Source organism: Opisthocomus hoazin, chromosome 19 (assembly GCF_030867145.1).
Source record: "Opisthocomus hoazin isolate bOpiHoa1 chromosome 19, bOpiHoa1.hap1, whole genome shotgun sequence".
Classification (NCBI taxonomy): Eukaryota; Metazoa; Chordata; class Aves; order Opisthocomiformes; family Opisthocomidae; genus Opisthocomus; species Opisthocomus hoazin.
The window spans coordinates 482,586-494,276 of NC_134432.1; the positions used below are offsets into that span (position 1 = coordinate 482,586).

The 11,691-nt window shown below is 40.9% G+C and overlaps 1 protein-coding gene across 1 annotated transcript in view; it reads left to right on the top strand.

The window, feature by feature from the left end:
- LOC142363671 (myosin heavy chain, embryonic smooth muscle isoform-like) overlaps positions 1-11,691 on the top strand; it is a 57,118-nt gene that overhangs the window by 35,255 nt on the left and 10,172 nt on the right. Inside the window, exons 2-7 of the mRNA XM_075439820.1 lie at positions 6,644-6,833; positions 6,935-7,079; positions 8,497-8,703; positions 9,748-9,852; positions 10,949-11,101; positions 11,437-11,685. Coding sequence (XP_075295935.1) covers positions 6,644-6,833; positions 6,935-7,079; positions 8,497-8,703; positions 9,748-9,852; positions 10,949-11,101; positions 11,437-11,685 — 1,049 coding nt within the window. The remainder of the gene's footprint in view (positions 1-6,643; positions 6,834-6,934; positions 7,080-8,496; positions 8,704-9,747; positions 9,853-10,948; positions 11,102-11,436; positions 11,686-11,691) is intronic.

Consider the following 11,691-nt stretch of genomic DNA (forward strand, 5'->3'; position numbering starts at 1 on the left):
ATATACTGCAGATGAAGAATGTCTAATCTACACACCTAACACTCAAAAGTTAGGAAGTGTCAGAATTGGTTATATTTAAGCAGCCCTAACTTGTTCCTGTTCACATATACATTAGAAAACTGTAGAGGGCTGGTGGTGATCCGTAGTATCCATCTGTACAGCCTTTGCACTGACCTGTGCACAAAGATGATGCTAAACAGGCTTGTCAAATAGACAGCAAGTCATGGATTTACTTTTATCCATCCTGTAACGAATAATTATCAGCGCTATGCATATTACTGAGACTTCTGAAAGTTGCATGGATTTTTTTTTATGAACAATTTGTATGCTGATGAAGGAATAATTATCTTCCCGACACCATTCTGAAGTGTAGGGTTAACTTTGTCTCTTTTGCCTGACAGGTAAACCTTTACAGGGTGCTGTAGAAGTATTACAAACAAACGCAGCCCCCAGTTTGACACCTCAGGCCATGGCCAGAGTAACAGTAATGGTCTGCCATGCCACAAATGCTCACCATGTAGGTTCTCCAGCGGCACTGGCTGTGAAATGTTTGGCTTACGCAAGGAGCATCACATAGGAGCTCTACTCATCCCTTCAACAGCCTTCTTGTGTCTGACATTCAGCTGTTTGTCTGTGACACTTTTCTTTCCCAGCCGCCCTGTTTCATCACAACTGGTGGCTGTGTGCCTGTAGAGGAGTCCTGCGTAGCCCTTGGCACGTCATCCCCAGACGCAGGGGTCCTGTGGGGAACGGAGCCAGTAACACAGTGTAACCACGGAGGGTGGAATTACAGCGCCCAACAGCCTGAATACTAACGTTTCCTAGTTTTTGAGTGTTTGAATCTGTAGCCACACTGTCTCATTTCTGTTTAATCACAAAGAATGTTAAAGGTATTGTCTTGGGCACAGTGCTAGGAAGCGTGGGTGGGTGGTGGTGGTAAAAAGGTAGAAGAGAAGCTTTAGTGCTTGTGGGACTTGGCAGAGCTAGGTGAGACTAGGGTAGTCCCTTCAATTAGGAATTGAGTCTGGGCTTTCTAGAGCCAGGTGATGGAGAGCAGGGAGAAGCGCACGGCAGTGAGTTATGAACAGGCTCATCTATAGATTGAAGGTGGAATGAAAGTGAGCCTGAATCCTTGTCTGCAGTGTGCTTGGTTGAGCATCAGAACTAACACGTGTACAGTTCTAGTTGGTGCGTATCAAGGGAGAAAAGATGGAAGATATCTGTTGTAAATAACTGGAAGCTTTAGCTTCACATCCAACACATCTGCGCTCTAATGAATTTGGGGGGAGTGGGGTGGTAGTGTTAAGAACTTTACCAGTAAATCTGCATATTTTATCTGCACCAGGCATATTGTGGTTTATTCGGTTGTTAACCAGGTCATACATGGACCAGCTTTCTAAAGGCAACCATTGTGCTTTAGCCTGGGCATCTCAGACCAAAGGTGACCCACACTGGTGTCTGTTGGTCTGGTCAGCTATCCCATGCTCCTAGGCCAGCATAGGAGCCTCTCTTGCCTTTGCTCTCAATTATTCCTCTGTAGACTCAGGTGGTGTGGAGAAAAGGTTATTTAGAATGAAAGGGTGAGGAAGAGAACAAGGACAGGTAACTGGTGAGTGGAGGGGGGGGCTCATGTGTCCAGAGAGGGTTTTTGACAGATTAAGCAAGGAGGGTAGGGAGTAAACAGAGTCTTCTAAACTACTTGGCTTTGTGGCTCATCAATCCTGTGTGCACGAAGTGGCATGGGAAAGAGAGAAAAGAATGAAATCGTGTTAATGCATGTGTTAGAGCTGCTTTAATATGGTTAAGTAATGAGTCCTAATTCTGACTCTTGGGCTCTGCTTTAGTTTAGAAACTTTGTGTTTTTGAATGGGGAGGGAAGTCAGTGCAAAATGTAGAAATGACTAAAAAAAAGTTTGCATACACAGCTTTCCAAAAGAAGGAAAAGTGCTGGTTGTCACTCACTGCCTGGGGCTGCCATGAACTTGCAGGTTCTCCAGGCTGCGTGAGGTTAAGGGGGTACTCTAAGCTGGACTGTGGCCATACCTGGACCCTATTCATGGTCAGATACCTGAAATGGGCAGGTGTGTTCCATCGTGGTAGTGTGCGAAGTAAAGTTCTATAAATAACTGCATCCATCTACCACCGCTGTATCCAGTTCTAGGCATTCTGGTACTGTGTACCTCTGGTTCAGGTGAATGGAATTAGACTTTTGTTCACTTCCCTGCTCCTCAAAGCCTTCACATCCCAAACCCACTCTTATTGTCACTAAAATTCAGGTTTCTAGATGGTGCCTTTTTAAGCTTCAGAAATAGAAGCATAGAATCACTTAAGCTGGAAAAGACCTTTAAGGTCATCGAGTTCAACCATAACATAATTACTGGTACTTGCAGGTTAATGATGGCTTTCAGTGACTGCATTTGCCTTTGTAGCTGAAATACTAAATTGTTTAATCTGTTTTATGAATTTCAGAAGAAATATAATTGGCTTTGAAGTACAGGATCATGGGTAGGCTCATTCAGACTGAAGCTCCCCTTGGTGAGGATTTCCCAGATGAGCTTTAACTGCCCTAATTGGAACACAGAAGTTAAGTGTGTGTCTGATTATGTTCCGTTCTGTTTCTAAGTGAGGACAGAGATGGACACCCTGAGGAAGCAGTCTATCCTGTCTGAAGATAAGCAAAAGAAATGCCTCTTATGTTCCCAGGTGTACCTATCCTTCTCCAGTGATTTCGGAAGGAGCGGTAGCTTCATACTGAAACATCTAATCTTATTTTTAGATCCTGAGTTGTTTTCTGAGCAGGTATGATGCAGCTTTGCAAAATTCACATCACTTAGCTGAGTAAACTAAACCTTTGCTAGCTGCTTTACAGAACTCTGTCAAAACCTGTTATTCTTCACTAAAACAGTGCTAGTTGCTAGTTATTTAAATTAGTAGACATAAACGGAAGAAGTGTGCATCTGTCTTGGTGTGAAAATTTCTTGTGGTCTGAGTTTCACCACCATGTTTTCTCCCTAGGCTCTCTGGTGTGAAGCTCAAGATTGTTAAATTTGCTGACTGAGACAAGGGAATAGGGGAATTGAAAATTTCTGCGTTTCTGCAGAAACTGCAAATTTGGATTTTGGGGATTTTTTTGTTTTGCTTTATTACACTCATGTTCCATTTACCCTTTTTTCTGGCAAAAGTTAAAGGTATTCCAGTTTTTTAAGACTCTGCTTCTCATGTGGACGGTAATTCTTGAAAGCAAGCTTCTGTCTCGATTGTAGGATTGCCTTTCTTAAATACTTGAAGTACAGGGCAAAAACAAAGCCACAGGCTCTGTAAGTATTGCTTTCCTCTTGGTTCTTTCATAACCTTTTTGATCTTTGAAAAATAGTGATGATCTTATCCATACAAAAACACCTTGCAGTGACTAAGGCTGTCGAGACAGGTACTTGGTGTTGTGGGTTTATTTTTGTTGTTGTTTGTCAAAACTGTGGAAAGCAGGGCTGCCGGAGGCCCGGCCAGTCTGACTAATTGAAGTCTTGCTTGTCTTGCAAGCCCCCCTTTCTGTTTGTTGGAGGACCAAAATTCCAAATTTCTGAAGGTGAGACCAGTATGCGTGGTGGAGATTCTGCTCTTAAGTGATGGTAGTACCAAGTGATAGCTCTCAAAGCATTTCAGGCTGCTGTTGCGTTATCTATAGAGTTTGCGCCTGAAGACTTGTGGGGTTTGACCAAGTGGAAGCTGAGACACTGAGAGCTTTAAAAGGGAGATACTTGCCATGCATTCTTTCCAATTCCATGGGTCTTCCAAACCTAAGAGCTGGAAACAGTGTTTATCATAGCTACTGTTGTTCATTGCAAACAGAGTTCCAAAAGTGTAAAACAAATGCTGTGCTAAAACCAGACCTCCTGTGTGTTCAATTCCAAGCCTCGCTTTCTTGGAAAACAAGTGTTCATGTCTCTGTACGGTTCCAGTTGATCCGTAGTATTGACAGGTCAGTCACTTGAAATGAAATCTGTATTATATCTGGTGTATGAGACCTCTGTATGGATTTTGTATATTCAGTTATTTGTGTTGCTTAGAGACTATTGTTGTGGAGTCTCCTTCTCTGGAGATATTCAAGACCTGCCTAGACGTGATCCTGTGCAGCCTGGTCTGGGTGACCCTGCTTCGGCAGGGTTGTTGGACTGGGTGACCCACAGAGGTCCCTTCTAACCCCTACAATTCTGTGATTCTGTGATTCAAATTCTATTGTAGAAGTTATTCTTTCTCCCCTTTCTCATGGCTAGGAAAAGAAGCTGATGGAGGATGGAATTGCTGAATGTACTTCTCAGCTGGCTGAAGAAGAAGAAAAGGCCAAAAACTTGGCCAAACTCAAGAACAAACAGGAAATGATGATCACTGATTTGGAAGGTTTGTTCTTGCTACATTTGCCTGTTAACAGGTTGTACATCATGCGAGAAAGGAGTGGATCACTTATTACAGTGTATGCAGTATGGTCCAGTCTGCTAAGTGTAACCTTATATGTAGATGCCTTAATAGCTGTTGCTTTTATCTAAATCTTGAAAGAATAATTTATTGCTTGCAAGCCTTGTTGCATTTGGCTGCTCAGTCTTTCTCGTGTTTAATTTGTTAGCTTTTCATTTTTGAGAATCCATTTTATTTAATGATACACTCCAGAAATTCATGTTGTTACATGCATCCCTTAGTAACAAGGTAAAACATCTGTCTCTTGGGAAGGCGCTACACTTTTCTATAATAACACATTAGAACAACATATTTCTGGAAAAATGTTAGTAGGGATTCATTAGTCTTCTAATATTTTTTGAATAAGCAAATCCAAATTGTTCTGCCTTTCTTGATGCTTTGTTTATCTAAAATGGTTCAATTTCTTTGGCCATTTATTTCTGATTGTTTTGCCTGTGTTGTCACGACTGAATTAGCCCTATATGTAACCTTTCATGATGTTATGGTGGGTTTTTTAATTACTTATGGTTGTAAATAGGTATTGTGCAACATTAATAAACTGCCAAGACAAAGTTGCAAAATATAAGGCAATGTTGCTATCTGCCCTAATTGGGAAATATTTTTTTCACTTACTGTTATGGGCTGTCTTGCTACATATTTTAATACTGATGCCCTATGGAAAAATACCAAAGTTTAGTCTTATCTGTGTAGGAAGGTATGGAAGTAATATGAATAATAGATGATTGAAGTACCTTTTATTTAAAAAGCCTATTCAGGGACTTTAAGATGGGCATAAGTAAGCTGTACTCATTGGAAAATAATGCTTGAGTAGTTGTGTACTTAAATTGGGACTAGTGTTTCTGAAGATACTTGACAGATGTGGTTGGTTATGGTGCTGTTCCCAGAGTGATGGCCTTAGAAATGGAAATTAAAGCTTAAATATAAGGCATGCAACTGCTTGGCTAGTAAAGCACAGTAAAATGATACTCTTTGAGACAATTCAAGAAGCCATGAAGGTCACTCTGCTAGCGTCTTGACACAGGTAAGTACTGAAATTTGGGGGGGGGGCAACAAAAACCCACAAAACCCAAAAAAAACCCCACTAATTCAGTTTACTGTGAGTTTTCCCCATTGCGAAATTGTGTCTTATGACACTCTTCTGTCACCTGCCATAAATATAATGTAAAAACAGAGAAAAGTGCTATTTTTTTTTTTGAATGAGGAGCTGTTTAGAGAAAAACAATGTTACTTTAGATTGTCTGGAAAATCCCGAATACCCCTTGGTAGCTCTAAGATATGATTCTTGAATATGGCTCCGTTTCCATGTAGAAGATGTCCTGATCTTGTAGCAGACTTAGGAGGGGTGTGAGAAACCCCTGCACTGAGAACCCACAAAGTATTGAACAATTCTAATAGCTTACATTTATTCTAATAGATGTTGAATTGTGCTAATGCTATGCTAAGCAAAACCTTCCTGTGACTTCAATATATTACATACCTGGTCATTAGCTAACTGTAGACAATGCAGCCAATAACTATCTTAATCAGACCACAGGCAGATCATCTAAATGTATTTTATTGCTAGGGCACTGATAACTGGATGGTTTTCACAAAGAAATACCTTAGGGCAGGAGTATCTTGGCTACACAAGGAAATTACTGGAGGCTATCAGGGTTGCAAAGTCTTGCTAAATATCAATGGGATGTGAGTTAGTGGTACAGATACTTGCAAAAATTGTTTATCCAAGTTTTCTTTAAGTTACACTATTTTCCAGTAGACCTTTTGGAGTCTAGCCTAGCCCTTCCACAACTACGCAAGCCATAATTTTTTCCAGTCTGTAGTTCTTCATTTTTGAATCCTGATGTCTGCGATCACCTGGCCGAGCAGCTCAAACTGCTCTTCTGTTAGATTCTATTCCTTATTTTTCTGTCAACATGTGATTATGTTTGTTAACTTACTTCAAACTTTTTTCTCCAGTCATTGACTTTTTCTTGACTTTCTATCTGAATCATGCAGTTCTACTTTGCTATTTCATCTTTCCCAGTCACCCTTCCAGCTGCAGTCTGGAGAAAGAATTGACACAGTGTATATTAAACTTCCCACCCTTCTTGCTGTCCCATTGCCCTGCCCCTGAACCTTCTGAGGATAACAACAGGAAAAAATTGCTTATAAATGTAATCCTTTACTTCCATAGAGTGCTTAAAAAAGGAGGAGAAGACAAAAAAAAGGGGAGGACAAAAAAAAAGGAGAAGACAAAAAAAGGAGGAGAAGACATCTCGCAACAAGGCGGAAAAGCAGAAAAGAGATTTAAGTGAAGAGCTGGAGGCTTTAAAAACTGAACAAGAAGATACCTTGGATACCACTGCAGCACAGCAAGAGCTGAGGTAGGATCATGTGTCTGTATAAGCAGGCACCATTAAAATTCACCTTGAATTTACAAAAGACTAAAATGTTCATTTTTGATAACTATTGATGCTTCCTCTAGGACAAAGCGAGAGCAGGAGGTGGCTGAACTGAAGAAAGCAATTGAAGAGGAAACCAAAAACCATGAAGCACAGATCCAGGAAATCAGGCAGAGGCATGCTACTGCCCTGGAAGAGCTCTCTGAACAACTGGAACAGGCCAAAAGGGTGAGCAGAAAATTAATTACAGAAATACATTTTTCAGCTTCAGGACTTTTATAAGTAACATAAGTGGCGTGGTCACTTCCAGTGATTGTCCTCTGTACATACTTAACTACTGCAGTTGAATCAAATATATCCTGCTGGTTTGAACATATAGCAACTTTTCAGATAGATGCCAAGACTATCTAAAAGTGTTTGTTAGACCTGGAAACAGTGCACCTAGAGATAAATTGATGTAGTACTTTTGTGGGAATTCTCGAGCAGCCTATGTGCTTATTTGGTGAAAAGCAGTTCTCTGCCTAAGCGAACTGCGGAATGGTTCCAAGTAAGGTAATTGTAATGTCGACACTCACAAATAACAAACTGTGAGTACGGGTAGCGTAAAAGTTCTTCCAGCCACTCTTCACTTTATGCTTGTACCGTGACCTCCAGTGCTAGATATCTGTGGAGTATCTTGCTGATTTGCAGAGTTCTATTGTGTCTCTGGTAACCCCTGCCAGAGCAGAGGAAGCGGCACACCTGGACAACGTGGTTCCTACTAGTGCAGCTTCAGTGTCTTTGTTCAGAAGTAGAATTAATCCAACACTGCCAAAAAAAAAAAAAGTATCTCTAGCTTGTAAAATTTTATTTCTAGTCATTCATAGATATAGGTGTGGACAGTTCATATACTGTAGTAATATTTTTGTGTAGGAATATTTCAGAAGCCTCCTTAGTTTAAAATACTACATGAGAAATATAGTAGTTAAACCTGATGGAAATTATAGTTTATTCACCTGAAAATCTTACGTGTTTCCTGTGCTCCTTAGTCATTAAATATTCTCAATAAGAGCATAAAAAGACAGAAAAATACCCTACAATCTTAAACAAAGGTCCTGTGATAAGATTGTCAGTTCTGGCAATATAGTAAGAATGGCACTTAAACATCCCTTATGGCAATTACTACCTTTTTAAAAAGGTTTTTGACAAATGTCAGTGCAGTGGTGAAAAGTGCTTTATTATGCACCTCCAGGCTGCTATGCCTACTAAAATCAGGGCAGCTGTAGCTGATATCTTTCCTTTTATTTCTGTGAGATGAGCCATGCTGATCTGTTAATGGGCACATTCCTTCCTGCTCAGTGCTACTCACATGGTCCTTTTACAGCACTGACATCCCAGATCTTACTGAATTCATAGAAATACCTTCTGGTCCTCACTGTTACCTGTGATATCTGAGAGTGGATTAACTTGCATTACCTTAATTTTTTTGGCTAACATATGCAAAATGTTACACAGCAGGATTTTAAATGCTCCCTACTTACAACTTGCTGAGCAGTTGTTTTATCTTTGAGCTTATAATCCTGATTTGCTGGACTGAATATTTTTAGCAGAAAACTTTATTGATATGTAAAAAAGTGTTGAAGTTCTTCCCTTTTGTTTTTCCTAGTTCAAAGCAAATCTTGAACAAAACAAGCAAGGCCTAGAGTCCGACAACAAGGAGTTGGCCTGTGAAGTGAAGGTACTGCAGCAGGTCGAGGCAGAGTCTGAACATAAGAGGAAGAAGCTCGATGCTCAGGTGCAAGAGCTAACTGCTAGGGTCACAGAAGGAGAAAGACTGAGGGTGGAGCTGGCGGAGAAAGCTAACAAGCTGCAGGTAAGGCTGTATGGAATTCCTAAACTGCTGAACTATACACAAGAAAGTAAAAGCTTTAACCATACACAGAAGTGGCTAGGAGGAATGACTATCAAAGATGCAGCTAGGTCTACAGGAACGGGGACTGTAGTTGATGTGGGAGGCGATCTCAGTCATGTACTCGTGTACTTGAGGGGCTTGAAAGTGGTGACACACCTCAGATAGCTGGAGAGCCATGACATGAATCCTGAACTTTTTGGACTATGTAAGAATCACAGTGGCTTTGAAGTACATGGCTTCCCATTTTGGAGACCAAATCCTGTAGGAGGCTCTGCTGACAGCCGGCCTACAGGTTTTTGGCTTGGATGTGGAGTTGAGTAGAGTGGGCTGAGCTCATTTGTAGGCTTGAGCAAAAATGTACTGATTGATGATGGCCACACGTTTCCTTTTGTGCTTCAAAAGGAACTTGACAGATAGGGATTGCAAGTAAAGGGCTGTTCCTCTGCGAAATGGAGAAAACAGACAAAATGCAGTCAGAGCTGACTTCTTAGCCCCAGCAAAGAGTATTATGAGTAAATCAAGCTAAAGTGCTTGAAAAAGGGAATGGCCCCATTCTTTTTGGGGGAAGCGTTTTGGCAGTCTCTCACTGTATATACAAGTAGCATAGCCTAAAATAGCAAGAATTGGCACCTGGCATTGACCTTTTCTCTTGCAGTGATGCTTTAAACCCAGCTGCCACCCTGATAATCCTTGAATTAATGGTACTGTAAAATACACGGTCCTATAAAATACATGATCCTATAATGAAAAATAGCTTTAAATATGACTGTACATGTTGGAATGACATGCTCTGCTAAATACCATGGCTAACTCTTATTATGTTCTGTCTTAAGTTCAGGACTGACACGTTTCTAATCAAACTTCAGTGTTCTTAGCTTGTTGTACCTGGGATGTGTTGTTGTCTTGCCTTCCACGGAATTTGTGGAGGTTTTGTGTTCGGTGTCAGATGTAGGCTTTGCCATGGATCTGCTGCGCGTTATTACCTTTAGACTGCTTGCTTTGCAGAACGAGTTGGATAATGTCTCAAGTCTCCTGGAGGAAGCAGAGAAGAAAGGCATTAAGTTTGCCAAGGATGCGGCTAGTTTGGAATCTCAGCTTCAGGATACACAGGTGTGTGTGCAGTGAAGCTTGAACTTAGCGCTGAAGCTTTGTTCCTCATTGAAATGCTAACTGCATAACAGAAAATACATTTTCATTCATGGTCTGGAAAGCCCCATGGGTAGAAGCTGTATTTCCTATTGAAGTCTAGTGAAATGCGATGTATGATGATTGCTCAGCTACATGTGGAGCCAGTTTTTCATTATCTAAGATTTACTGCTTGATAGACTGTAGCCTTTCAGTTTCTCTTTTTTATTTCTTAGTCTCTGTGGGAGATAAGCATTAAGTCAAAAAAACCTTTCCAAGTAGGATGTTAATGCAAATAAGGTCCTTGGGGTGTGTGAAAGGCACGAGGGACAATACCCTGTCTTTTACTGACTTAGGCTGAAGTTCTTTACTGACTTCAGCTTAAGTTATTGAAACTGCCAGTGTTTGCTTTTTGGGTTAAATAGTGCAGCTTGATACGTGTATTCATCACTTAAATATACTCTTTTTTTTTTCCCCTGTATAAAAATGCTAATGGTGACTATTTGAGTAATGTTCATTACAGTTGGAGAGTTCTGTGAGGAACAGGGTGAGGGAAGAGAGGGCTGGTGGTTACACTTTTCATTAGTCTCGGTTATGACAGAAGTTTCCACTGCCAAATTACAGCTGTCTTTAAACTGACCTTTACATTTAAGCAATGCAGTGAATCTTGAAAGCATGCTGTCATTGCAGGATTTGTTGCTATATATTCGTCTCAGGTGATTTAAAATAGGGACTCTATATGCTTGTTGGAAAAGAAAGATATATTTTGAAGGCAACTGCTGTGCTTGTCCCTTTGAAGATAGAAAAGTATCATCCATTGGCTTCTCTGAATAGACAGTGGCATGGATTCTCTGAGAAATACGCTTCATAAAGGCTTAAGTGTGCCCCAAATGACTGAGCAGTACCTTTTTGAAAACCCAGATTACGGATGGCTTCATAAGCATGTCGTTGTACAAAACTGCTGAGAGAAAAATAATCAAACCTGAACCTCCAAGTAGAGTAAAGGAGGGTGGTGGGCCAAGGCCACACTTAACACGCTATGAACCAAACTGAACTTTGAATATGCCTGTTTGTGTAACAGGAGCTGCTTCAGGAAGAAACCCGCCAGAAACTCAACCTGAGCAGTAGGATTAGGCAGCTGGAAGAGGAGAAGAACAACCTGCAAGAGCAGCAGGAAGAGGAAGAGGAGGCCAGAAAGAATCTGGAGAAACAGATGCTTGCCTTACAATCACAGGTAAGCTGTTGTACATGGCAAGACTTCTGTAAGGGCTGCACGTTCCAGGTGAGATGAATTGGTGTCCTAAACCTCTTGGAAAAATGTCATGTAACTTGCACGTATGCTCGACCACACTTTGGAATAAAATTTTCCATGGACTTTCTCAATTGCCATAGTGACCAGTACAACTAACTGCAGTGGACAGGACTTTCCCCTCCTTGGACTCCTGTTAGCTCATAATTTTTGTGTTACTCTAGCTAGCAATAACACCTAGTTTTGTATTTTTGACTTGTTGCCTTTCTTTCCTTTTCATGATGTACCAAGGAACATTATTTTCTTTTATTTAATTTCAGTTGGCTGATGCTAAGAAAAAGGTAGATGATGACTTGGGAACCATTGAAGGCTTGGAGGAAAACAAAAAGGAATTACTGAAGGAAGCGGAGTCCTTAAGCCAACGCCTAGAGGAGAAGGCAATGGCTTATGACAAACTGGAAAAGACAAAGAATCGCCTGCAGCAAGAGCTGGATTACGTGGTGGTAGACCTAGATCATCAGCGCCAGATTGTTTATAGCCTGAAGAAAAAGCTGAAGAAGTTTGATCAGGTAGTC